The 26982-nt window shown below is 44.5% G+C and overlaps 2 protein-coding genes across 6 annotated transcripts in view; one reads left to right on the top strand and one right to left on the bottom strand.

The window, feature by feature from the left end:
• ARHGEF1 (Rho guanine nucleotide exchange factor 1) overlaps positions 1-349 on the bottom strand; it is a 185704-nt gene extending 185355 nt beyond the window's left edge. The window contains exon 1 of one of the 2 annotated variants that reach the window (XM_056543768.1): positions 301-349. The gene's annotated coding sequence lies outside the window, so the exon portion shown is untranslated. Of the gene's footprint in view, positions 1-19; positions 92-300 lie in introns of those variants that run through there. The other variant, XM_056543767.1, reaches the window with a different exon arrangement.
• LOC130294206 (fish-egg lectin-like) lies at positions 53-26259 on the top strand. 4 transcript variants are annotated; one of them, XM_056543775.1, is made up of 7 exons: positions 53-163; positions 12755-12815; positions 13476-13598; positions 17548-17646; positions 23920-24147; positions 25082-25415; positions 25884-26259. In XM_056543775.1, exons 3-7 carry the CDS (start codon positions 13577-13579, stop codon positions 26059-26061), a joined length of 861 nt encoding a protein of 286 aa, XP_056399750.1. In that variant the 5' UTR covers positions 53-163; positions 12755-12815; positions 13476-13576; the 3' UTR covers positions 26062-26259. The 4 variants fall into 4 exon arrangements, with proteins under 4 accessions (XP_056399750.1, XP_056399753.1, XP_056399751.1 ...); XM_056543776.1 differs by having other exon boundaries at positions 133-163; positions 12752-12815; XM_056543778.1 differs by lacking the exon at positions 17548-17646.
• The last annotated feature ends 723 nt before the right edge of the window (positions 26260-26982 follow it).

Raw genomic sequence — 26982 nt, 5'->3', positions numbered from 1 at the left:
TCTATCTACAAGCACATACCCAGCCATAACAAATGAAGCTACAATGGCTGAGGCGAATCCTTGTGGTAATGAGGAAGATGGAGGATGTGCCTCACCAGCGCAGCAAGAGATGGATAAGAAAAAGAGATTTTCATATAGAGAAAAACAGATCATTATTGAGGAGGTATGTGTGTCATTTCTGATTTATATATGTTTCAAAGTGTGTTACATCTGGGCTACAGGCACCATGGCTACCACATAAAGAGGTTATCCAGGATTAGTAAAACAGAGGGGATTTCTTCAAGAAAAACAGCACTGTACCTGTCCTCAGGTTGTTGGTCATATTGCAGCTCACTTCAGATAAAGCCAATTGAAGCCAAATATAAGTGTGCTGCAGTTTTTGAAGATATTTGCTCTTTTTTCTGTTCCCTATAACCCTTTCCCCCCTCATGCCATCTGCCTTAATGTCCAAATTTTTTTTTTGTCTTTTCCTCTCCGCCTTCCAAATAATGTCATTATTCTTTTCCCCCATTAATAAAGCCTTGTGAGGGATTGTTCTTTTGCATGAAAAGTTGAACTTTTAAATGCCACCATTTTGGGGTTCATATATGTCTTACTGTTTAATTTTTGAAAAGTCTTTTTATGTTGTCGCAGTAGAAAAAATTTGATTTTGTCATTCCTTTGAGTCTTAACCCCTTAACGACCACGGACGTAAATGTACGTCATGGTTTGGCGATACTTCCCGCACCAGGATGTACATTTACGTCCTGTGCATGACCGGGAGCATCGGATCGGTGCTCGCGTCATACACGGCTGCCGCGGCGATCCGATCATCTGTAATGGCGGCCGGAGGTCCCCTCACCTGGCTCCCGGCGTCTCCTGCTCTGGTCTGAGATCGAGCAGACCAGAGCAGGAGATAGCCGATAATACTGATCAGTGCTATGTCCTATACATAGCACTGAACAGTACTAGCAATCAAATGATTGCTATAGATAAGTATATAAAAGTTTTATATATGCAAATGTGGTATCGATAAAAAGTACAGATGACGGTGCAAAAAATTAGCCCTCATATCACCCTATATACGGAAAAATTTAAAAGTTATAGGTGGTCAAAATAGGATGATTTTAGATTACTGATTTTGTACAAAAAATGTTAGATTTTTTTTTAAGTTTTAAGCGGTACAAAAATACAAAAGTATCTAGCCATGGGTATCATTTTAATCGTATTGACCCACAGAATAAAGAACACATGTCACTTTTACCGTAAATTGTACAGTGTGAAAACGAAACCCTCCAAAATGTGCAAAATTGTGGTTTTCATTTAAATTTCCTCCCTAAAAAAATATTTTTTTGGGTTCGCCGTACATTTTATGGTAAAAACAGAGGTTTCATTACAAAGTACAATTGGTCACGCAAAAACAAGCCCTTATATGGGTCTGTAGAATGAAATATGAAAGCGTTACGGATTTTAAAAGGCGAGGAGGAAAAAAACGAAAAGGTGAAAATGGGCTTGGTTCTTAAGGGGTTAAATTTACTCCGTTCACCGTACAGTAAAAATTTATTTTTTTGAAGATTTATTCAAAACCTATGCAGAGGAGAAGTTGACCAGTTGCCCATAGCAACCAAATAGATTGATTCTTTCGATTTTTAAAAAGAAGCAATCTGATTGGATGCTGTGGAAAACAGGTCAACTTTTCCTCTGCACAGGGCACAAAAAAAAATACAGGGCACAAAAAATTTGCCCTCTTAACGCCCCATATACAGAAAATAAAAAAAATTGCAGATGGTCAGAATACAGCAAATTAAAACATACCAATCTTGTTAAAATTTTTTTTTTTTTTTTTTAAAGCAGTACAATAATAGAAAAGCATGTAAACATGACATATAAGAGAGGAAGCTGGTGAAGTTCCATTAAGAAGTGTGGCACTGGTTGGTCCCATTTACTTTACTGGGCAGGTGTCTCTTCTATAAGAAGGTGGAAATGTGGCCCCAAAGTAAAAAAAAAAAATAAGGGCAAGTAAGAAAGGAATATAAATGTGAATGTAATTGTGTGAATCACCTTATCTTCTCTATTTCTGCTGGAGACTTTTCCTGTTATTCCGGTTGTTATCTCAGGAATCCCCTCTTGGTGCTAATAAATCACCAGCGGAATTTAATGCCTAAGGACATGATCAGGAGATCAAAAGAAAAAAAGAAATACAAAGCGCTCCTATGTGCAGAATCGATTACTAAATAAAGTTATGGAGATCCTCGACCCAAGGGTACACATAGTTAGTATCTGGGGTTGTGCCTGTGGTGTTGGGTGCAATAATGTAGGATCCAAAGAATTAAATAACTTGCTGGAAAGAAAAAGAACAGACGATGGGTGGATGCCAGATGGTGGGGTGGATGAATAAAGGAGATCGGTCCTGGATATTTGAAAGCAGTAGTTGCTATATTTAATATAAACGCGTTTTGAGGGGCATTTCCACTCTTCCTCAGGAGAGAACTCAGGTAAATTCATAAGTTGTATAGGAAGTGAATGGAACGGTGAACGATCATGCATGCTGCACTTCATTCACTCAAAATTGATCTCTGTTCTCATCGGTGGTGTCTCAGCAGTCGGACCCCCACCAATAAGCTACTGTAGATGGGGGATAACTAAAGTTTAACTGTACTTTCAAAAAAATTGTTCTGACATTAATCTATGACATGTCAAAAGTGTATAAAAGTAGAGTAACACTTAAAGCAACAGGTTAAATTGTTGACATGTCCCGAATTTGGCTGCTATCTTCTGTAATGTTTTCTCGGTCATTGAAAAAGCTCCTAAGTGATGATCTAGATTCTGATATTACAACACAGTATATAGTGTATGATGGTCCATATTCTAATATTACAGCACAGTATATAGTTCATGATGGTCCATATATTATTATTACAGTACAGTATATAGTTAATGATGGTCCATATTCTAATATTACAGCACAGTATATAGTTCATGATGGTCCATATTCTGATATTACAGCACAGTATATGGTACATGATAGTCCATATTCTGATATTACAGCACAGTATATAGTATATGATGGTCCATATTCTGATATTACAGCACAGTATATAGTATATGATGGTCCATATTCTGATATTACAGCACAGTATATAGTATATGATGGTCCATATTCTAATATTATAGCACAGTATATACAGTGGGGATCAAAAGTTTGGGCACCCCAGGTAAAAAATTGTATTAATGTGCATAAAAAAGCCAAGGAAAGATGGAAATATCTCCAAAAGGCATCAAATTACAGATTAGACATTCTTATAATATGTCAACAAAAGTTAGATTTTATTTCCATCATTTATACTTTTAAAATAACAGAAAACAAAAAAAATGGCTTCTGCAAAAGTTTGGGCACCCTGCAGAGTTAATATCTTGTACTGCCCCCTTTGGCAAGTATCACAGCTTGTAAATGTTTTTGTAGTCAGCCAAGAGTCTTTCAATTCTTGTTTGAGGTATCTTTGCCAATTCTTCCTTACAAAAGTTTTCCAGTTCTTTGAGATTTCTGGGCTGTCTGTCACGCACTGCTCTTTTAAGGTCAATCCATAGATTTTCAATTATGTTGAGGTCAGGAGATTGTGAAGGCCATGGCAAAACCTTCAGTTTACGCCTCTTGATGTAATCCCCCGTGGATTTCGAGGTGTGTTTAGGACCATTATCCATTTGTAGAATCCATCCTCTTTTTAACTTCAGCTTTTTCACAGATGGCATCAAGTTAGCATCCAAAATTTGCTGAAATTATATTGAATCTATTTTCCTTCTACTCGTGAGATGTTCCCAGTGCCACTGGCTGCAATAGAACCCCAAAGCATGATTGATTCACCCCCATGCTTAACAGTTGGACAGAGGTTCTTTTCATTAAATTCTGTTTCCCTTCTCCAAACGTACCTTTGCTCAGTCCTGCCACAGAACTTGTTTCCAAAATGCATCAGGCTTGTCCATATGTTCATTTGCAAAGTTCAAACGCTGATTTTTGTGGTGATGACGTAGAAGAGGTTTTCTTCTGATGACTCTTCCATGAAGACCATATTTGTACAAGTATCTCTTTATAGTGGAATAGTGTACCACAACTCCAGTGTCTGCGAGATCTTTCTGGAGGGATTGTGCAGTCAAACGTGGGTTTTGAATTGCTTTTCTCACAATCCTGCGAGCTGTTCTGTCTGATATTTTTCTTGGTCTTCCAGATCTTGCTTTAACTTCCACTGTTCCGGATGACTGCCATTTCTTAATTACATTCCGAACAGAGGAAATTGACATCTGAAAACATTTAGCCATTTTCTTATGGTCTTCTCCAGCTTTGTGAGCGTCAACTATTTTCAGATTTCTAGACAACTGCTTAGAAGAACCCATGGTGCTGATTGTTGGGGCAAGGTCAGATGAGTCTGGGCATTTAAAACCTTTGAGATTGACATAACTTGGTCTTCCCAGATGATGATTGAGAACAATCCATGACACTGGCAGGTCTCAGCTTTGCAAAGAGGGCAGTGCATGCTATAAATTCTGCTGGGTGCCCAAACTTTTGCAGACGCCATTCTTTTATTTTCTGTTATTTTGAAAGTGTAAATGATGGAAATAAAATCTAACTTTTGTTGACATATAAGAATGTGTAATCTGTAATTTGATGCCTTTTGGAGATTTTTCCATCATTCCTTGGCTTCTTTATGCACATAAATACAAATTTTTAACTGGGGTGCCCAAACTTTTGATCCCCACTGTAGTGTATGATGGTCCATATTCTAATATTACAGCAGAGTATATAGTGTGTGATGGTCCATATTCTAATATTACAGCACAGTATATAGTATTTCCTATCTCCACCATTTTCTACCTCACTTCAGAGACCCCACTATTGGTCAAGTTTCTACAGTGGCGTACCAAGGGGGTGGGGGGGCGGGGGCGGACGGGCGGTCCGCCCCGGGTGCCACTCTCAAGGGGGGTGCCAGGGGCGGACTGACCCGCCTCCGCCGCTGCTGAGGTCCGGGACACTCGTCCCAGATCCCCAGCTGACAGCGCTACATTCTCCTGTATGCGCGATACACGCACATACAGGAGAAGGCGTCCCCTCTGTGTGAGCCGCATCTGCAGCTGCACAGAGGAGACGTGACCTCCGCCCCCACGCAGCACGCAGTACAGGTGCCGGTGACGTCACTCATCGGCGCCTGTACTGTGGAGGGGAGAAGATGCGGGCCCTGCAGCTGAGGAGATCGCTGCGTGGGACGTCAGGTGAGCATCCTTTTTTTTTTTTCTTTGCATATACCTACAGGGAAGGGGGGGGGGTGCTCTGCATTTACCTATATGGAAGGGGGGGGGGAGGGGGGGGTGCTCTGCATTTACCTATATGGAAGGGGGGGGGGAGAGGGGGGTGCTCTGCATTTACCTATAGGGAAGGGGGGGGGGGGGGAGAGGGGGGTGCTCTGCATTTACCTATAGGAAAGGGGGGAGAGGGGGGTGCTCTGCATTTACCTATAGGAGGGGGGGGAGAGGGGGGGTGCTCTGTTTTTACCTATAGGGAAGGGGGGGAGAGGGGGGGGGGTGCTCTGCATTTACCTATAGGGAAGGGGGGGAGAGGGGGTGCTCTGTATTTACCTATAGGGAAAGGGGGGAGAGGGGGGGTGCTCTGCATTTACCTATAGGGAAGGGGGGAGAGGGAGGGGGGTGCTCTGCATTTACCTATAGGGAAGGGGGGGGTACTCTGCATTTACGTAAAGGGAAGGGGGGAGAGGGGGGGGGTTCTCTCCATTTACCTAGAGGGACAGGGGTGGGGGTGCTCTGCATTTACCTATAGGGAAGGGAGGGGGGAGGGGGGTGATCTGCATTTACCTATAGGGAAGGGGGGGAGAGGGGGGGTGCTCTGCATTTACCTAAAGGGAAGGAGGGGGAGAGGGGGGGTGCTCTCCATTTACCTATAGGGGAGAGGGGGGGGGGGTGCTGTGCATTTACCTATAGGGAAGGGGGGAGAGGGGGGCTGCTCTGCGTATACCTAGGGCTGGGCGGTATGACCATATATGTGTATCACGGTATTTTTTTTAACTTACGGCGGTTCCACGGTATATAACGGTATTCCCCCCCACCAAAATCATGTGACCCGCCAGCGCTATTCTGCTCCCCCCAATTAATGATCAGCCCAGCGGGGTACTACTCACATATGTCAAGCACTGCCCTCCTCCTCTTTGTTGGGGGCCTCCGGCGATGGAACTCACTGTACGCCAGTGGTCTCCAACCTGCGGACCTCCAGTTGTTGCAAAACTACAACTCCCAGCATGGATGTCCGGGCATGCTGGGAGTTGTAGTTTTGCAACAGCTGGAGGTCCGCAGGTTTGAGACCACTGCTGTACGCTGTATACCTATGCCCGGGCTGCAAAAGATACAGAAAATAAACTTAACTCACCCACGTCGGCCGCACGCTGGGGACGGGAACGCCGGACAGCCGTCAGCCTATCACCGGCCAGAGCGATGCCCCGACCCTGCCAGTGATAGGCTGAGCCCACTGTCATGTAAGAAGCCGGCTTCTTACATGACAGTGGGCTCAGGCTATCACTGGCCAGGGTCGGAGAAGAAAAGGAAAGAGGACGCCGCTGATCAGAAAAGACGTAATTGTGAGTCCCAAAATGTAACTGTAATCACTTATATAGTATATACATCCTGTATACAGCTGATATCTACCGCCATATGGTCCTGTATATAATCACTTATATTGTATACAGATCCTTTATAGTATACTGGTCTGTGTATAGTGGTATTATTCAGTACAGTATGGCGGTATTATCCAGTTGTTGTGTGGTGGTATATATTTACTCCTTGTATACCAGTATTATTGGTCATGGAAATTTACCTACGTTAAAGTGTTTCTTATATATATATAAATTTTAGTTTATTGTGTGTGGGATTTGGGTGGAATAGGAGTGTGGCAGAAGATTGACGAGCTGCAGAGCCTAGCAGGGGCCCTTGCCTTTTTTTGGTCCAGGGGCCCCGAGTGTTGTCAGTCCGCTCCTGGGGGGAGGGGAGGGAGGGGGTGTAATTAAGGGGGGGTGCGTGTGTCTGTGTGTGTGGGGGGGGGGTGACAAACAAAGGGTCCGCCCCGGGTGCCTAATGCTCTAGGTACGCCCCTGAGTTTCTATAATCCTGTAATACAGTTCTCGAGTCTGCACTCACGATGGTCCTGTTGATGGTTTTCTGGTTGTTCCAGTTTGTTTGCTCAAGAAACTTCTAGATCTTAATGGACATTAACACCGACCATACACATAATTATATCCCTTGTGACAGATAATACCTTCTATTGTCCCATCTTGGCTGTAGATGGATTGTCAGCTTTAATTTGGTCACATTCTTTCACCTAAGTGGGAAGCCTTTAAGGCTGAATTTGTGCGAGGGGACGTGAATTCCCACGCCCCCCGCACCTCTAGGCGGAGCCAGGACGGAGGCACGACTATAAAATGCCCCTCCACCATGCAGGCGGGGTGTACAAGTCATTTTCGGAAGGAGCGCGTGTGCAGGGGGCGGAGTGGTTCCAGTATTGTAAGCCCGGGTTATCCCGGTTTCATAAGCAGTCACCCACCTCCTAATGTTCCCCTCACCCGTGCGCCTCCACGCTCCCGGGGTCCGCCGGGGAACCTCGCCCCATCTATTACTCCCTCACGCGGCTTCCACTCCCTGGCGGCGGCGGCGTTCACAGCCGCCCCGTACGCTGCCTCGTGCCTCCCGGTAGGCATCCGGTGGTGCCACGGCCTAATCTGCTTTCCACGGCCGGTGCAGCGCAGCGGTGTCACGTGGGGGGCCGGTCACGTGCCTGCGACATTGCTCTGACCCCGCCGGCGCCCCGTTCACTCCCGCGGCATGTTCCGGCGTCATGTTGCCGGGGCGACGCGGCAGGGTCACGTGGTGCGTGGTGGTTCAGAGCAGCGCAGTCTGCTGGTGAACTTTGGAACTGGCCAGGCGGGCTGTCGCATGTCAGCGTGCAGGATACGGACAGTGTCCTCGCTAATGTGGGGCCTGTCTGTGCGCTGCTTGGGTGTGGTATGGGGGATGGGCTGCTCCTTGGCATGCTGAGGTGGCCCCCCCAAAGGATACCCTCCCATATTTCTGATGTAGACCACCAAGTGAAGTTCACACTGGTTGTCCTGTTGCACCTTGAATTCACTGCAGAATATTCATCACATGTGTATGCATGAATTACATGCCTCAGCATTTGTCCCATAGCTCTCACAGCATGCATACCGTTGCAGTCATTTATAGCATTCATACCGTGCTGTCATTTATAGCATTCATACCGTTGCAGTCATTTATAGCATTCATACCGTGCTGTCATTTATAGCATTCATACCGTTGCAGTCATTTATAGCATTCATACCGTTGCAGTCATTTATAGCATGCATACCGTGCAGTCATTTATAGCATGCATACCGTGCAGTCATTTATAGCATTCATACCGTGCAGTCATTTATAACATTCATACCGTGCAGTCATTTATAGCATTCATACCGTGCAGTCATTTATAGCATTCATCCGTACAGTCATTTATAGCTTTCATACTGTGCAGTCATTTATAGCATTCATACTGTGCAGTCATTTATAGCATTCATACCGTGCAGTCATTTATAGCATTCATTACTGTGCAGTCATTTATAGCTTTCATACTGTGCAGTCATTTATAGCATTCACACTGTGCAGTCATTTATAGCATTCATACAGTGCAGTCGCTCATAGCATTCATACTGTGCAGCCACTATAGCATTCATACCGTGCAGTCGCTCATAGCATTCATACCGTGCTGTCATTTATAGCATTCATACCGTTGCAGTCATTTATAGCATTCATACCGTGCTGTCATTTATAGCATTCATACCGTTGCAGTCATTTATAGCATTCATACCGTTGCAGTCATTTATAGCATTCATACCGTGCAGTCATTTATAGCATGCATACCGTGCAGTCATTTATAGCATTCATACCGTGCAGTCATTTATAGCATTCATACCGTGCAGTCATTTATAGCATGCATACCGTGCAGTCATTTATAGCATTCATACCGTGCAGTCATTTATAGCATTCATACCGTGCAGTCATTTATAACATTCATACCGTGCAGTCATTTATAGCATTCATACCGTGCAGTCATTTATAGCATTCATCCGTACAGTCATTTATAGCTTTCATACTGTGCAGTCATTTATAGCATTCATACTGTGCAGTCATTTATAGCATTCATACCGTGCAGTCATTTATAGCATTCATTACTGTGCAGTCATTTATAGCTTTCATACTGTGCAGTCATTTATAGCATTCACACTGTGCAGTCATTTATAGCATTCATACAGTGCAGTCACTCATAGCATTCATACTGTGCAGCCACTATAGCATTCATACCGTGCAGTCGCTCATAGCATTCATACCGTGCAGTCGCTCATAGCATTCATACCGTGCAGTCGCTCATAGCATTCATACCGTGCAGTCGCTCATAGCATTCATACCGTGCAGTCGCTCATAGCATTTATACCGTGCAGTCATTCATAGCATTTATACCGTGAAGTCACTCATAGCATCCATAACCGTGCAGTCACTCATAGCCTCCATACTGTGCAGTTACTAATAGAGTCCATACTGTGCAGTTACTCATAACATAACGGGCAGTCACTCATAGCGTCCATACCATGCAGTTACTCATAGCGTTCATACTCTGCAGTTACTAATAGCATTCTAACATGAGTCAGGTATTCACACTCATAGCATCACTGCTCTTACGACATAGTAGTTCTATACCGCAGGTAGGTTACGACGCATACACGATCACGGCGTCTCACGCTGCGTGGGGGCATTCGCGGCGTATGCTCTACATGCGCGGGCTACATGCGCCCTTAGTGAGACATGCGGAGAGTACGGTCAGTGTTGGGCGCAGCGTGTGCATCCATGGTGTCATATACTCTGGGTACAGTCAGTGTCGTGTACAGCACATACGCCCGCAGTATCATGCTTTGGGTAACAGTCTGTGTTGTACACAGTGTATACATTCTCACCGTTATGCCGTGGGTACAATTTACAGTGGTGTGTAGTTATAGTGTTGTGCACAGTACATACGGTCATAAAGTCACATGCAGTAGGTACAGTCAGTGTCGTATATAATACTTACGCTCGTAATGTACATACAGTGGGTAAGCTGCAGCGTTGCATACAGTACATACGCTTATAGTGTTCATGTTAGGGGTACAGTTCAGTGCTGTGTACGGCACATGCGCTCATGGTGTTATGTGCAGTGGGTACAGTTAGAGTACAGTATGCAGTACATATGCTCACAGTGGCATGTGCAGTAGGTACAGTTACAGTGTAGTATGCAATACATACGCTCATACTTTCATACGCAGTAGATACAATTACTGTTGTACACAGTACGCACGATCATAGTGTCATATGCAGCAGGTATGGCCAGTATTGGATACAGTACATGCACTCTTAGGGTCACATGCAGTAGGTACAGTTACAGCATGGCATGCAGTACACACGCTCACAGTGCTATATGCAGTAGGTACGGTCACATTGTTGTATAACAGTACATACGCGCACAGTGTCTTATACCAGTAGGCACGGTCAGTGTTGTGTTATAGTACATACGCTCATTGCGTCACATACAGCAAGTACAGTCATAGGGTTGAACGCTCGTACCACCGGCACCGCTTATGTGCTCGTCGTTGTCGTGTTGCACTTACGTGTGCCTTCCTTCCGTACGTACGGCTATACGGAACGTTCGCTCATAGGTGTTGATGAGTCTAGCTTCATACTGTGTTATCGTACACATGCTCATAGCTCATACAGTTCACACACGTATAGCTTCACACGGTGTACACTACACATAAACTCACAGCGTCATACTGCTCAGATGTTCATTGCTTATACGGTACAGTTACAGTTACTCTGCACATTCGTCTGGCCATTACACTTGATACGTTGTGTTTCACGGAACATACGATTGTAGCATTCTACGGTACATACGTTTGTAGTATTGGTTATGACGTTGTTGTTTCCCGGTACATAGCTATGCTGTATAGTGTTTTACACTTACATACCTATAGAATTTTAGCACATGTTACAGCATTCTCCAGTCACTGTGTATAGGCTCGCAGCACGCAGGTTGTATTTTCACTAAGTTAGTTGGTGTTAGGCATGATCATAGTTATCATAACACTTGTCCTTAGCGTACTGTATAGTAGTAATCAGTGTCATGTTGTTACATTCCATTACTCGCGTACATTGCTACAAGTCATGCATACGAGACGGCTTCTTCATATTCCTCCACATAGTGTTGTCACAAGTTAACTACCATAAGTAACATACCAGGCACACATTAGTGTCACTACGCCTATTTGCTCTGCACTACAGCCGATGTACCGGCTATTGGTTCCCGTAGCTCACATGATTCACGTACATTACCATAATAACTGCACGTAGTCACAGTTGAAGCGTCCGCATCTCGTCATACACTCACTAGTTACCGTTCATCTTGTCCAAGGGCATGCATAAGTCTGTCGCTGAAATATTCTTATGCATAATGTCATGTCTTAAAAATAACTACGTCATGACACATAGGTGGTTGTACCAGTCACACCTGCCATGTCTGCGGCAGGAGGCACTGCTTATTAGTTGTTACAGACACGTCTTCAGAGCAACAACCTCACGATTCATAGGTGGCTTTGTATTCCAGTCAGGCCTGCCACACCCGCAGGGGGTGCACTGCATAGTTGTTACTGACTCATCTTCAGAGCAACTACGTCATGACACATAGGTAGCGGTATACCCGTTAAGCCCGCCACGTCTGCAGGGGGGTGCACTGCATAGTTGTTGCTGACACGTCTTCAGAGCAACTACATCATGACACATAGGTAGTTGTATACCCTTCATGCCTGCCACGCCTGCAGGGGGATGCGCTGCTTAGTTGTTGCTGACACGTCTTCAGAGCAACTACATCAAGACACATAGGTGGTTGTATACCCGTCATGCCTGCCACGCCTGCAGGGGGATGCACTGCATAGTTGTTACTGACACGTCTTCAGAGCAACTACATCATGACACATAGGTAGTTGTATACCCGTCATGCCTGCCATGCCTGCAGGGGGATGCACTGCTTAGTTGTTGCTGACACGTCTTCAGAGCAACTACATCAAGACACATAGGTGGTTGTATACCCATCATGCCTGCCACGCCTGCAGGGGGATGCACTGCATAGTTGTTACTGACACGTCTTCAGAGCAACTACATCATGACACATAGGTAGTTGTAGACCCGTCATGCCTGCCACGTCTGCAGGGGGATGCACTACTCGGTTGCTGTTACTGACACATCTTCAGAGCAACGACACCATCATTTTTAGGGGTTCCACATCATCATCTCCTGCCACACCTGTAGGGGATTTAGAGCATAGTCAATGTTTCCCGTACACAAGTCATAAGTTTATAAATTTCACGACGCCCAAGTGGTCATTGTCTCGAATCAACCGGTCTCGTCCACGCTTGTCAGCGTCACGCAAACTCCCGTCACGTCCACAGACACAAGGGTTACTCAAGACCTGTCACACCTACAGGTACGAGGTTCGAATTAGGTTTGTCTCGTCAGGCAAAACGTCTACACTAAGACCTGTCACATCTACAGGCACCAGGTCACTTAAATGCCTGGCAAAATGTACCGAGGGTCGGTCACATAGTCAGGTTGTGCGTCACCAACTAACAGTGAATTTTTGCCACTTATTTAGCAGGGAGTGGAGGACATGTCATGCCTGACAAGCTTTGTTGGTTTCCCCTTTCTTCAATGGCACAGTAAGTATGTCAACATGCACGAATTAGCTAGTATGTAGTCAGTTCCCTTTTCCAGTGTCGGGCCGTTCCTAGTAGGCATGAATACCATGGCTTCGCAACATCAAGCACTGCCTCTTGTGTTTGCTAGCCAGCAGGCATAACTCTTTGTTTCTCTAGTTCAGTTAGTACAGTTAGGGGAGATAGATATGACTAGTGTGTGGCCTTGGTCATCATGGTTAGGAACAATGTTATTAATTCTACTTCTTGATTTTCTGCCCTCTATAGGCGTGCCCTCATATGCGGTTTTGGGCACAACTCAACCGCTTCGTTAGTCTTTCTCATTTATTATAGGTGTACAGGGTTGCATGTAAAGTGAAGTCTCAAGTATGAAAGAACTTCAACCACCTGGTAAGTCAATGTATGGCCATGCATAATCTGTATTCAAATGTTGCAACCACGAGCATGAATGTAAGCCCTGAGCACAAGTGGGAAGCCTTTAAGGCTGAATTTGTGTGAAGGGGCGTGAATTCCCACGCCCCCCGCACCTCTAGGCGGAGCCAGGATGGAGGCACGACTATAAAACGCCCCTCCACCATGCAGGCGGGGCGTACAAGTCATTTTCGGAACCCTCCCAACCCGCCCTTATTTTCATCATTTCACCATAGGGCATGCCCTCTATAGGCGTGCCCTCATACGCGGTTTTGGGCACAACTCAACCGCTTCGTTAGTCTTTCTCATTTATTATAGGTGTACAGGGTTGCATGTAAAGTGCAGTCTCAAGTATGAAAGAACTTCAACCACCTGGTAAGTCAATGTATGGCCATGCATAATCTGTATTCAAATGTTGCAACCACGAGCATGAATGTAAGCCCTGAGCACAATTGAACATCAGATAATCAGAGACATTTCTGATGTTATCACATGGGAATCAGCCACAAAGTGCATTTTATTGTGTAACAGGTTATACAGATTGTCTAATATTTGTTCTTTGAGTCCTAGCTTAGTCTGAGGATATTTACCATGTATGGTCATAAATGTTTGTGATGCTATAAGCCAAAAGTATGGTCCTCTACCTTCAATATTATGTCTATAAACTTAAGGCGCCATTCACATACAGAACATACGGCCTTCTATTCTGTTTTTGGTAACAAAAAAATTATTTTAAGAAACAAATGTGTATTAAACATACTATCTGCCCCCGTGTGACGTCACACTCCGCCCCTCAATGCAAGCCTATGGGAGGGGGCGTGACATCACATGCCGCCAGCCCCGTAGTCGCCGGTAATCAGATCCGGAGCGAACATGCTCCGGGGACTGATTTTAACTGGGCTGCTGCGTGCAAGATCACGGGGGTCCCCATCGGCGGGACCCCCACGATCAGGCATCTTATCCCCTATCCTTTGGATAGGGGATAAGATGTCTAAGCGCCGGAGTACCCCTTTAAAGGTATGTAGAATATATACTACATCTGACCATCACAGACCCAAATATATGCTGGGCCCAAATCCAAGAGATTTTCTTATAAAATGTGTGTGATGGGTCAGACTGGCCCACCAGTGTACCAGAGAATGCCCCTAAGGGCCCAGGCTCTGAAATAACAATGGGCCACTAATACAACAAGGTTCAGTAGGTCTAGCAGAAGACAACTCCATTTGGTGCATCCAAGGAACCCCAGTCCAATGCTGTTTATGAAACTAAATTGTATGGTGAAGAAGCCCTGGTAGGGCTCAGCCTCACCCACCCTACACATTGATCTCTGCACAGGTCATGGAGCATGCCTTTAAAACTCTCCCATCAAAGTGAATAGGGTCTGCCCCAGGATTGTGCCTTTGTTTATGGGACTTGCTGTAAAGCATATCTTTAAATGGGCACTGTCACCAACTTTATTTTTTGATATGTTGTAGTACTTATGTACTACAACATATCTCTAATATACTTTTATTATTATTTTTTTTTCATTAAAATGCTTTAATTTAAAAACCGGCCACTAGGGGTCACCTCCTAGTGGCCGGCTGCAGCCTGGTGTGACGTCACGCCTGAAAAAGGACTGATTTTGACCTGGCAATCAGTCCTTTTTCATTTAGGCTGCTCTCGCTACCTGCCTGTCAATCAGACAGGCAGGGAGCAAGCACATTGGCTCCCTGGCCACTGGCTGGGAGGCCACTCCTCCCGCACATGTCGTCGCGCCGCTGTCCCTGCACGCCCGCTGCCGGACTCTGCAGTAACTGTAAGTGTAATGAGGGAAAGGGGTTTGCGGGAGGGGGGTTTGTGATGGAGGGAACGGGGTATGTGGGGGGGGGTTGACGGAGGGAACGGGCTAGCGCCGTAGCGCCGCAGTGCCGCATGGAACTAACTTATAGCTTATCTACACAGGGTGCCTCCAGCTGTTTCACTACTACAACTCCCAGCATGCCCTGACAGCCAATAGATGTCAGGGCAAGCTGGGAGTTGTAGTGGGGAAACAGCTGGAGGCACCCTGTGTAGATAAACTAAGGGCGGAAGTCCCCCCCAGCTGGCATCAGTGACGTGGTGCCTGCTGGGGAAGTCTGCCTTGTAGTGAGCACACTACCAGGCAGACAAAAAGTTATTTTTAACCCCTTAAGGACACATGACGTACTGGAACGTCATGTGTCCACTCCCGATCATAGCGGGTCGGGCCCGGCCTCTAACAACGGCCGGGACCCGTGGCTAATGCCGCGCGCTATTAACCCTTTACATGCGGCGTTCAAAGTTGAATGCCGCGTCTAAAGTGAAACTGAAACCATGCCGGTTAGCCCAGTGGGCTGTTCGGGATAGCCACGGCGAAATCGCGGCATCCCGAACAGCTTACAGGACAGCGGGAGGGTCCCTACCTGCCTCCTCGCTGTCCGATCGCCGAATGACTGCTCAGTGCCTGAGATCCAGGCATGAGCAGTCAAGCGACAGAATCATCGATCACTAGTTTCCCATGAGAAACCAGTGATCAATGATAAAGATCAGTGTGTGCAGTGTTATAGGTCCCTATAGGATAACAATGATCAGTATAAGAGATCAGTCTGTGCAGGGTTATAGGTCCCTATGGGACCTATAACACTGCAAAAAAAAAGTGGAAAAAAGTGAATAAATATCATTTAACCCCTTCCCTATTAAAAGTTTGAATCACCCCCCCTTTCCCATAAAAAAAAAACACAGTGTAAATAAAAATAGAAATAAACATATATGGTATCGCCGCGTGCGGAAATGTCCGAATTATAAAAATATATCATTAATTAAACCACACGGTCAATGGCGTGCGCGCAAAAAAATTCCAAAGTCCAAAATAGTGCATTTTTGGTCACTTTTTATATCATGAAAAAATGAATAAAAAGCGATCAATATGTCCTATCAATGCAAAAATGGTACCGCTAAAAACTTCAGATCACGGTGCAAAAAATGAGCCCTCAAACTGCCCCATACACGGAAAAATAAAAAGTTATAGGGGTCAGAAATGACAATTTTAAACATATTAATTTTCCTGCATGTAGTTATGATTTTTCCCAGAAGTGCGACAAAATCAAACCTATATAAGTAGGGGATCATTTTAACCTACAGAATAAATATCAGGTGTTATTTTTACCGAAAAATGTACTACGTAGAAACGGAAGCCCCCAAAAGTTACAAAACGGCGTTTTTTTTTCAATTTTGTCTCACAATGATTTTTTTTTCCGTTTCACCGTAGATTTTTGGGCACAACGACTGATGTCATTACAAAGTAGAATTGGTGGCGCAAAAAATAAGCCATAATATGGATTAATAGGTGCAAAATTGAAAGAGTTATGATTTTTTAAAGGCAAGGAGCAAAAAACGGAAATGCAAAAACGGAAAAAACCCCGGTCCTTAAGGGGTTAAAATAGTAAAAATTTAAAGCAGGGAGGGGTTTAGGGATAGAGTGGCAATAGGCAGGGACAGAAAAAAAAATAGGATGGTGGGAGCAACCCTTCAAATGCTGTTAATAGCATTCCAGGCAAGATGGCGGCCCTCATAACAATGTACTCCAAATCTGCAATCAGAAAATAGAAACAGTTTAGAAAAAGAAAACAAGTCTCAGTATCTGGTTGTAATCAGTAGTAAACAATGCAGGCGATAAATATACAACTATTGAATAGGAAATTAAAATAACTATATAAACAAATATTCCTTTATTAATTTACATATTAAATCCAAAGTTTTAATTTGGCTTTTATCAGTCCCATCCCAGATTGGATAAACTTAGTTCTTATATAAGCATCCCTACCTCAAGCCGTTTACGCAATATCAGGTACATGTACGTGGTGATTAGTCTAAGTCTTTATACTGCATGACGAACAACCTACTGCAGAATAGATTTTTTTATGTATACCACCTCATAAAAAAATAAAATAAAAAACAATCAGAGTGTCATGTACCCCAAAATGGTACCAATAAAATCGTTAACTAGTCTCGTTAACTAGTCTCCCAAAAATATTTTTGCACCCCAAGGGCTGTGTGAGAGACATGTAGTGCACAAAGGCCACACGTGGGATATTTCTAAGTACGTCAGAATTCGGGGAATAAATATTGAGTTTTATTTCTTTGTCAACGCCTACTGTGTTACAGAAAAAAATGGATTAAAAAATGAAAAATCAGCAAAAAAATGAAATTGTCCAATATATTGGTGAACTTAGATTGTGACCCCCAATGGGGACAGGGACTAATTTGAGTATTCAGCACTGCGGAATCTGTTGGCACTAAATAAATTAAGAATAATTATTCTTAGCTGAGCTGCAGTCTGACACATCAACCCCTAACAACCAGGAAGAGGACCACTCCAGAGGCCAAGACAGCTATACTGAAGGCACCGGGGAAGTGGCGGGAGGTAAGTTAAATTTTTTTTCAAATGCCGGCAGCCTGGACAGGATTTTAAAGAAAAATTATATCCTGAAGTACCCCTTTAAAAGAGGTAACCTTTCTGTTTTTCCCTACTGTTTTGTTTACTCTTAAAAGCCAGAAGTTTGTCTGGGAGGTTAGCAAGTTTATTTTGGCCCTCACATGCTGGTATGATAAAATGTTTATTGTGCATATAAACCCGCTAGGTAGGATAATTGTGGTGACTGGGTGAGGCAATGAGGTGATGCAGGGTCTTGTGGTATTAACCCTTACTTGTCGTGACGCCAGGGTGAGGTTTGCTTAGTATTGGAGGTCTTGCCGCCAACCGGCCGACAGGGATAATAAACGGAATGTCCACAGCAGACTTTGTGAGATAACTGGAACTTTTACTGAACTTCTTAAGCCAACAGTCTTTACAATTAAAAAGTTTCTCTTGAGGTAACCGGGATGCAGGTTCCTCGCAAGCTTTGCTGGGACGGGTAGTCTTTAGCTTTAAGCAGGCCACTGTGCTACTAATTGTATGAGTTAAGTTGAATAGTAGTCACAAGGATTTAGTAAACAGAGCTTTATAACTCACGGTTTTAGTGGCTGCTGGTTCTGTAGGCTTTGGTCTAGTTGAGATAAATTGAGATATGCTGATTGTGCTTGCTTGACAGTCCGGAACTAAGAGCAGGAACCAAGAGAGTGAATTTACAGACTAAAGCCCCTTATATACCAGGGAGGCTGGACTAATCCCATTGGTTGCAAAGCCTGTAGGTCCTGAACCCATGACACTATCACATGACCCAGAAAGGTCCTAAACATCTGTACAACCATTATAATATATCGAGTGACCTAGGTAGGTCCTATACATTTGTACGCTATACAGAAATACATTTATATGAGGCGACCAAGGGGCAAGCCCTGCAGGAGAGCCCTGTGGAATGTAGAGACTCTAGCTGAGGGGATATAGACAGGGACAGGACAAGAAAGGTCCTGTACCGGGACACCAAATATTGCAGAAATGTTTAATTTTTCAGAAATCTTGAAAATCTTGCTTTGTGCCCCTGTCTTCTGGTGTTTAGATGTTCATATAAATTATTCTACGGAATCGTATTTACCATAAGACACCCGTGGGATTGTGCTCAGGGCGGCAGTGTGGAGTGAGGAATGCATTTTATTCAGTAAAAAAATTATAAATACCTTTGATGAAGCTGCTGCCGCCATGCTGTGACCTAGAGAGAAAAAATCAATCCCCCCCCCTTTTGGTTGATGGGTCATAACTGCTGCAAAATTCCCCCAGCTGCAGTATGCTCACTATGGGGGAATTTATCATTGTTGTTGTGGTCCTAATCTTCCCCTTGACATCTCTGTGTGGTTCCCTGATCTTACTCTTTACAGTGCTGTGTGGTCCCTGGGTCTTCCCCTCCACAGTGTTGCCCCCAACTCTTTCCCTCCACATCGCTCTGCAGTCCCTGGGTCTACTTTTCCACAGTGCTGTGCGCTCCCCAGGTCTTCACCTTCACACCACTGTGCGCTTCATGGGTTTTTCCCTTCCCATCCCTCTGTGGTCCCTAGGTCTACCCATAGTGCTGTGTGCTCCCTAGCTTATCCCCTTCACAGCGATGTGCACTCCCCAGGTCTTCCCCTCCAGAGTATCGTGCGTATCTGGGTCTTCCCCTTCACAGCGATGTGCACTCTCCAAGTCTTTCCTTCCAGAGCACTGTGCAGTCCCTAGGTCTTTCCCCCTCCACAGCACTCTGTGGTCCTGGGTCTACCCCTCCACAGTGCTGTGCGCTCCCCGGGTCTTCCCCTCAACAGTGCTCTGTGCTCCTCGGGTCTTCCCCTACAGAGCGCTATGTGGTTCCCACTTCTCCCCACCTCACAGTGCTGTGCAGTTCGGGGTTTCCCCTTCACAGTGCTAAGCGCTCCCCAGGTCTTCCCCTCTACAGTGCTGTGTGGTCCCAGGGTCTCCCCCTCCACAATACTGTCCAGTCAGCAGGTCTTCTCCTCCACAGTTCTGTGCTGTCCGCAGATCTTCCCCTCTACAGTGCTGTGCGGTCCCCGGGTCTTTCCCTCCACAGTTCTGTGAGGCATGTGCAGGCAAAAGGAGTGCCACACAGAGCAGAAGAGGAAAGACCACCGCACAGCACTGTAGAGGGGAAGACCTGGGGATCGCACAGAACAAAGGACAAAGCGGCGCAAAGGCAGCGGAGCACAACTGGATACCATATGGTAATGTTGTGTCCCAGTACAGGACCTAGTCCTGTCCCTTGTCTAAGGTCCCCGCAGCTAGAGTCCCTCCATGTCTATAGGGCTCTCCTGTAGGGCTTACCCCTAGTCGTCTTAAGTAAAGTGTGTACATATTAATTTAATGTATAGGAAATATATGTATAGGACCTTAACAGTTGTAATGTATAAAGTGCTTAAGGACCTTTGGAGGTCATGTGATGTACCCAGAGTTCACTGGGTTCATAACTTACAGGTTTGCTGACCAATGAGCTTTGTCCAGCCCTCTTAATATATAAGGGTCTGCAGCCACTAAATTCTCTCTCTTATTTCCTGGCTACAAAGCGAGCACAACATCTCAGCATCAGTTCAAGCTAGGCCTGAAGCCTAACATTCCGCAGCCATAAAACGTGCGTTACCAAAGCTCAAACTACTCAATTCTGTGTGACTACTATCAGCTCAAATATTCTAAAATAGTAGCACAGGGGTTAGCATCAAAAGCTCATTGCTTCCAAGTCCCAGAAAACCTGTGAGGAACCTGTATCCCGGTTCACTCTTGAAAAGACTGTTATGTTCAATACCCTTGCATAAAATCTGCAAGTAAAGTTTCTTCAGTTTACTTCATAAAATCTGCTGTGGACATTCCGTTATTTCTCCCTGCCGTTTGTGGGATGGTTGGCGGTAGGAACATTACTATTGAGGAAACCTCACCCTGGCGTCACGACATTCAAGGGTTAATACCATCAGACCCTACACTATTACCGCAACACCCTAGACATCGTTACTTTCCTGGTCCACCACAGTTAGATGGATAGCAGGCAGTGACGCACAACTTCTACTGTAACTTCTCAGAATGTCAGATGGAAAGACTGTCAGATGGTGTAGGTAGAGCTTTTCACTGCATGTGGTCTGAAATGATGTAAAGTTGGATATTTTACAACTCGCTATTCATAAATAAGTTACCACTGAATGAGCAATTTCATTTTGTTCTACAATGGCACCATTATTGAAAATATGACCAACTGTAAAGAGGTGCAAGAAAATGCACAACGAAGCCTTTGTGCAAAAGACTTTTCATGAACCACAAAAACAGTGTAAAAGTAATGATAATTTCCCTCCTATGTTGTGCACTTTTTGTGTATAAGGGTGAGATCCACGGTGAATCTGCAACAAAATCTACATGTAACATATACAGTGACCCCTTGACCTACGATGGCCCCGACATACGATAATTTCAACATACGATGGTCTCTCAGAGGCAGCATCAACATACGATGCTTTTGTATGTCGGGGGCCATCGCATAAATGGCTATCGTGCAGCACAGACTGCTTCAGCTGCCACTGGATAGCCATTTACGGTGCCCCGTGAGCTCCGATGATGTCTCTTACCTGTCCTGGGGGCTCCGGCGCCTCCTCTTCGGGATCCCCTCCATCGTCGGTTCTCTCCATTGACGTCATCACGTCGCTGTGCACGCCGTCCCGTCATCCAATAGGAGCGGCGTGCGTAGCGACGTGATGGCGGCGACAGAGCGCGCGAACGCTGGGGAAGCAGAGGCCTTGCCGGAGCGTCGGGGACACCCCGGGGACAGCGATGGAGGGCGACATCTTGGGCAGTGGTGACGAGCGGTGACGGTCCAGAGCGGCGGGGACAGGTGAGTACAACTTCCTCTACCAGTGGTCCGGGCATGCTGGGGTTGTAGTTTTGCAACATGTGGAGGTCAGCAGGTTGTAGACCACTGTCCTATACTTTACATTGCACGGATCCCTCAACATACGATGGTTTCAACAAACGATGGTCCATTTGGAACGGATTACCATCGTATGTTGAGGGACCACTGTACAATTTTTGCTGTGAATTTTTAACGGATGTACATAAAAAATTCAGACACATGTGGAATGACCCTGATGGGGGGTATTCAGTCTGAATGCCTAGAGGGCCACAAGCTGTAAGTCCATACCATCTAGGTAAGTTGATTTCTGCAGAAATGTATCATTTATAAAAAAAAATCCTGAAAATCTTGCTTGTGGCCCCTGCAGGCCGCTTGGCAGCATTGATATGGGCTGGCTAGGTAATTAGTGAATTTCTAAAGAAAATGTATTGTCTTCCAAAAAACTAGGAAAACCTGCTTTTTTGTTGTTTTTGAAGAAAGAGATTCATTTCAAAGCTCAAATACTCTAGTTAAAACATTCAATGTAACATGGTCCGTGTCCATATTATCACTTAGCGAATATTCTTGATTGGAGAAAATTTAGAATACAATGAACCATGTCGGGGGGTGACCTTAAAGGGGTACTCCGGTTAAAACCTTTTTTCTTTTAAATTAACTGGTGGCAGAAAGTTAAACATATTTGTAAATTACTACTATTAAAAAATCTTAATCCTTCCTGTACTTATTAGCTGCTGAATACTACAGAGGAAATTCTTTTCTTTTTGGAATGCTTTCTGATGACATCACGAGCACAGTTCTCTCTGCTGACGTTATAATAATAATAATAACAACGCTTTATTTATTGTTGTCCTTAGTGGGATTTGAACCCAAGTCCCCAGCACTGCAAGGCAGCAGTGCTAACCACTAAGCCACCATGCTGCCCTTAGCATACATCTGCTATGCATGGTTGCTAAAATAGACAGAGATGTCAGCAGAGAGCACTGTGCTCGTGATGTCATCAGTGTTCCAAAAAGAAAGGAATTTCCTCTGTAGCATTCAGCAGCTAATAAGTACTGGAAGGATTAAGATTTTTTAATAGAAGTAACTTACAAATATGTTTAACTTTCTGCCACCAGTTGATTTAAAAGAAAAAAAGGTTTTCACCAGAGTACCCCTTTAAGCATTTCTTTTAGTGCAGCACCAAACGATTTGGAGACAAGATCTTCATGGTGGAGATAGCACTGGGTAGTTAAAGTTTAGGGATTGTGACACAATTGTGCCAACCATTGAGTGACGCCAATTGTACATATCCCAATGCAGTGACTCTAAGAAAGCAGAGGCAGTCCTAGACTTTATGAGGCCTTTGGAAAAACTTGGACATTAGGCCCTCACAGACAAGATGTCGCAGCATACTGTGGGTTGGCAGCACCCGGGCAAAGGTTAAGTATTGTGTGAAGTACTGGGTAGCTGCCAAGTATCACCGGTGCCATGTCACAGAGCGAGTCGATACAGTTTTGGTTCTGCATCGTTTTAAACCGCTTTTTGCACCCAATTGAAAAACTCTCTAGGGGACTTTTGTACCATCACAAATACTATAAAATCAACATAAATCTCCTATACTGATGACTGACCACCGAGATTTCACCCTGGTCTCAGGAAGTGTAACAGGAGTACTTATCACTGTGTGTCGGCTTGTGGGGTGCTGTGAGGTGCAGAAGGGGAGCAGCAAAAACAAGACCAGAAGGGACTTTATAGTGAAAGACAGGGGGTGCCCTATAAGGCTCTGCTTCCCTATGCAGCTCCTCACCTGTGAGCCCTATAAATATCTAGTCACCCACTACCCTAAGACTCACTATCCTTTCCTCTGTAAGGACCCTTCCTACTGTTCCTCCTTTAATAGGTGCCCCTCCTGTAACCCCATATTGCACATTTTCCTATTATTTTTATTTTGTATGAGTCCCTCCTGGCCATGGGTCCTTGGGTCCTGTCCTAATGCCCAAATGGTCATAGAACACCACAGTAAATTAAACAAACTGTATCCTATGTAACAAACTACAAACACTTACCACACCCCAGGGGGCAGGAGAACGTCACCACTAGTCCTTGCCTTATGTGATATTATGTGACACAGGGAGGGGTTAAGGCGACTAATAAAAGGTGCAGAACCTGTCGGTCATCACAGTAGGAGTCACCATGATCCAGATCCTCGGTCTTGTGCTGTTGTATACAGGAGCTGCTGCAGGTAACTTCTTTCCTCTTCTATGGAGTCAGTACTTGTATAGGGAGTGATTCCTATAACTGCATGTCTCTTTATGTATTTGTATTTCTTGTACATTATTGCTTATGTTTAGTTTTATTGTGTTGTTCTTATTTTCCTTGGATTGTCTCATTGCTTCTCTTCTCAGGACTGCAGTGCACTGTGATCCCTGGAAATCTGAAGCAGATCGATGCAGGCGCCGGTCAGGTCTATGGTGTGAACAATGATGACAACATCTACCAATGGTTGGACACATACTGGAAGCAGATTCCTGGCAAACTGATCCATGTGTCGGTCGGTCCAGCCGGTGTCTGGGGAGTCAACAGGGCGAATAATATCTATAGATTAGACGATGACAGCTGGGTGGCTGTTAATGGTAAGAGGACATCTTTACTGCCTTCAGGTCTTCTTGGTCTGCACCATTTCTGACCTATTCCACTTCAAATGTGTAAACACAGAAGCGACAGAATTCACTTTATCATGGCAGCTAGTGTACGGCCAACATCTCTCTTATGTGTATGGCCACCCTGGGCTATAATGTTTTGGTATTTACAGTATAGAAGGATCTCATACAGGGGCGATGGCTGTCCACCCACACCCATATTCAGGAATCCCAATGTAGATAGATTCCTACTAACAAGTTCTGCAGAACATACCTGAGCTGCTGTGTTTGCTTTACTGTGATCTGAATACATGAGAGAGGGAGAGAAATTGAGGGTTTAGAAAGAGGAATGAATATATGAACAATCTTCGGGGAACTGACAGCTTTCTCTCTCTAACCTAAGCTTCAGATTATCTAATTTTTATCTCATATCTATCTATCTCATATCTATCTATCTCATATCTATCTATCTCCTATCAATCTATCTATCTCATATCTATCTATCTATCTATCTCATATCTATGTATCTATCTATCTAAACAAGGATAAGTTGGCCAGCACATACTGATACCAAAACTACTGCATGGACCTGGCATACAGGTGCGCGCTGCTAGGCTGAATATAAACAGGAGAATACAGCAGCACACTGCTAGCACAAAGATACAGTTAAAACATGAAATGCTATATTGCTAAAATGCAAAAAATGCAAAAATGATGTACTTAGCTCACAATTTGGCAGCCAAATAGTTTGGACCATCCCACCACGCTAAGGTGACCTCATTGGGATGGACCCTACACTGTGAATATGCCTCTGTGCAATCAGTTTAACAGGCTTGCAAGGTCTGAAACATCCCCCACTGTTTATCTATCTTTCCATCTATCTATCCATCTGTCCCATCTAACATTATCCATCATTTTTTTGCCATAGGTCTTCTGAAGCAGGTAGACGCAGGTGGTCATAAATTCCTGTCTGGAGCCAATGCAGGGGATTCGATTTACTGCCTGAACCAGGGTCAAACCGTTTCCAAATCGGTCGTCTTCGCCTATACCCAACTAGAGGGGGCTCTGAAGTATTACAGCTGTGGCCCTTATGGCTGCTGGGGTGTTAATTCCGCCAATAACATATATTACCGCTATGATGTGAAGCCCACATCTTGCCAGGGAAGTCGGTGGCAGCAGATAGAAGGCAGTTTGGTCATGGTGGAGGTCGGCACAGATGGTTCAGTGTATGGTGTGAATGACCAAGGATATTTGTATAGAAGGTAAAAGCTTAGTAGACATTGTATATTATAATAATACATAGAGTATAAACAGGGATGGGACTCTGATTGATTCCAAACCTATATACCATGCTATTAGTATATATTTGTTGTCAGGGGCATACACAAAAATGATAGGGCGCCATAGCAAAAATCACAAGGGATCCATCAATCTATTATGGGGAGCTCTGCTTTTCTCTATAGATAAATAACATAATTCTGGCTATCTCCCGCCACCACTAGGAGCAGATCTCTGCATATGTTTTTATATTGGTATTAATGAGAGCAATATAATTCTATGTGCAGGGCTCCCCTAGTGGTGGACGCAATACTAGTTATGACAGCATCATTGGGGCTGGTGAAGCAGGTCATTGCTGGGCACAAGATAAGATAATTCCATAGTTATCACCTGATTGTCATAATCAATATTCCTCCATTGGAGATGTAAGTGACCTCTCCTCTCTCTTTCAGGGATGGGATCTCGGCTAGCAATCCTACCGGAACCTTTTGGACTATAATGGATTTCTGTGGCACTTTCCGACATGTATCCTATGATGATGGAAACCTGTGGCTTCTGGGGAAGAGTGGAGACATCTATAAATGCAAAGCCAATGACTACTTAGACTACTCTGGGCCGGCCCGGCGATGAGATTCCATGTAAATACAGGAACGACTTGTTCAAAGAGTACTTTATTTTTTTCTTTGTGATTCAGAGAAAACAGGGGGGAAAAAATAAAGTAAAATCATAGATAATACAAAAATAATAATAAAATCACAATGCTCAATTTTTTGTAATATCTGTTGCATTAAATAAAATATGGATTTCAAATCGTTTATTTTATGTCTTTTTTTTCTCAGTGGATTCTTTAGTGTAGTTCACCAACAATCTAGGGCAGGGGTTTTGCCATGTAAGCTAATATTTATCCTGTCAAAGAAAAGAGATTTTCAGTACGCTGATGAATTGTGCTCTGCCCCCATCTGGGAAGGAAAGAAGGGACATGCAAAATAGCGTGCAGCGCTCCCCATACAGCCTGTGCTGGCTAATGATGCCCATCATTACAGCCAGGGCCAGCAGATAATTCTCCCATTGCAACCAGGGCCAGCCAATGATGCCCACCATTAAAACCAGGGCCAGAAAACTATGCCCACCATAACAACCAGGGCAAGCCAATATATATTTCTTATAGTTAAATATTTAATAGTGTCAGGAAGTGTTCCACAGGAATAGCTCCCCTTGTGCCCCATCGGAGACCCTGTAATTTGATCACAGGGTCCCAATGGCTGTCATAACAGCAGGAGGTCAGCTGATGGCCTCTTATCTACTGAGCATGGTTGCTTGTGAGGTCCAGTCATAGGCTGGATATCATAGGTTGAATGTCAGTGTAATACTGACAGTTGTACTGTGCTGCAGTACAGATGTACTACAGTTGTGTAGTTCTTTCCAGTCTGACCACAGGGCTCTCTGCTGCCACCTCTGCCCTTTTCTATCAGGAACTATCCAGAGCAGGAGAGGTTTTCTATGGGGATTTGCTCATGCTCAGGACAATTCCTAACATGGACAGAGGTGGCA

The sequence above is a fragment of the Hyla sarda genome, chromosome 10 (assembly GCF_029499605.1).
Source record: "Hyla sarda isolate aHylSar1 chromosome 10, aHylSar1.hap1, whole genome shotgun sequence".
Classification (NCBI taxonomy): domain Eukaryota; kingdom Metazoa; phylum Chordata; class Amphibia; order Anura; family Hylidae; genus Hyla; species Hyla sarda.
The sequence above is the reverse complement of the archived record's forward strand: the minus strand, read 5'-3'. Positions and strand labels throughout refer to the sequence as shown.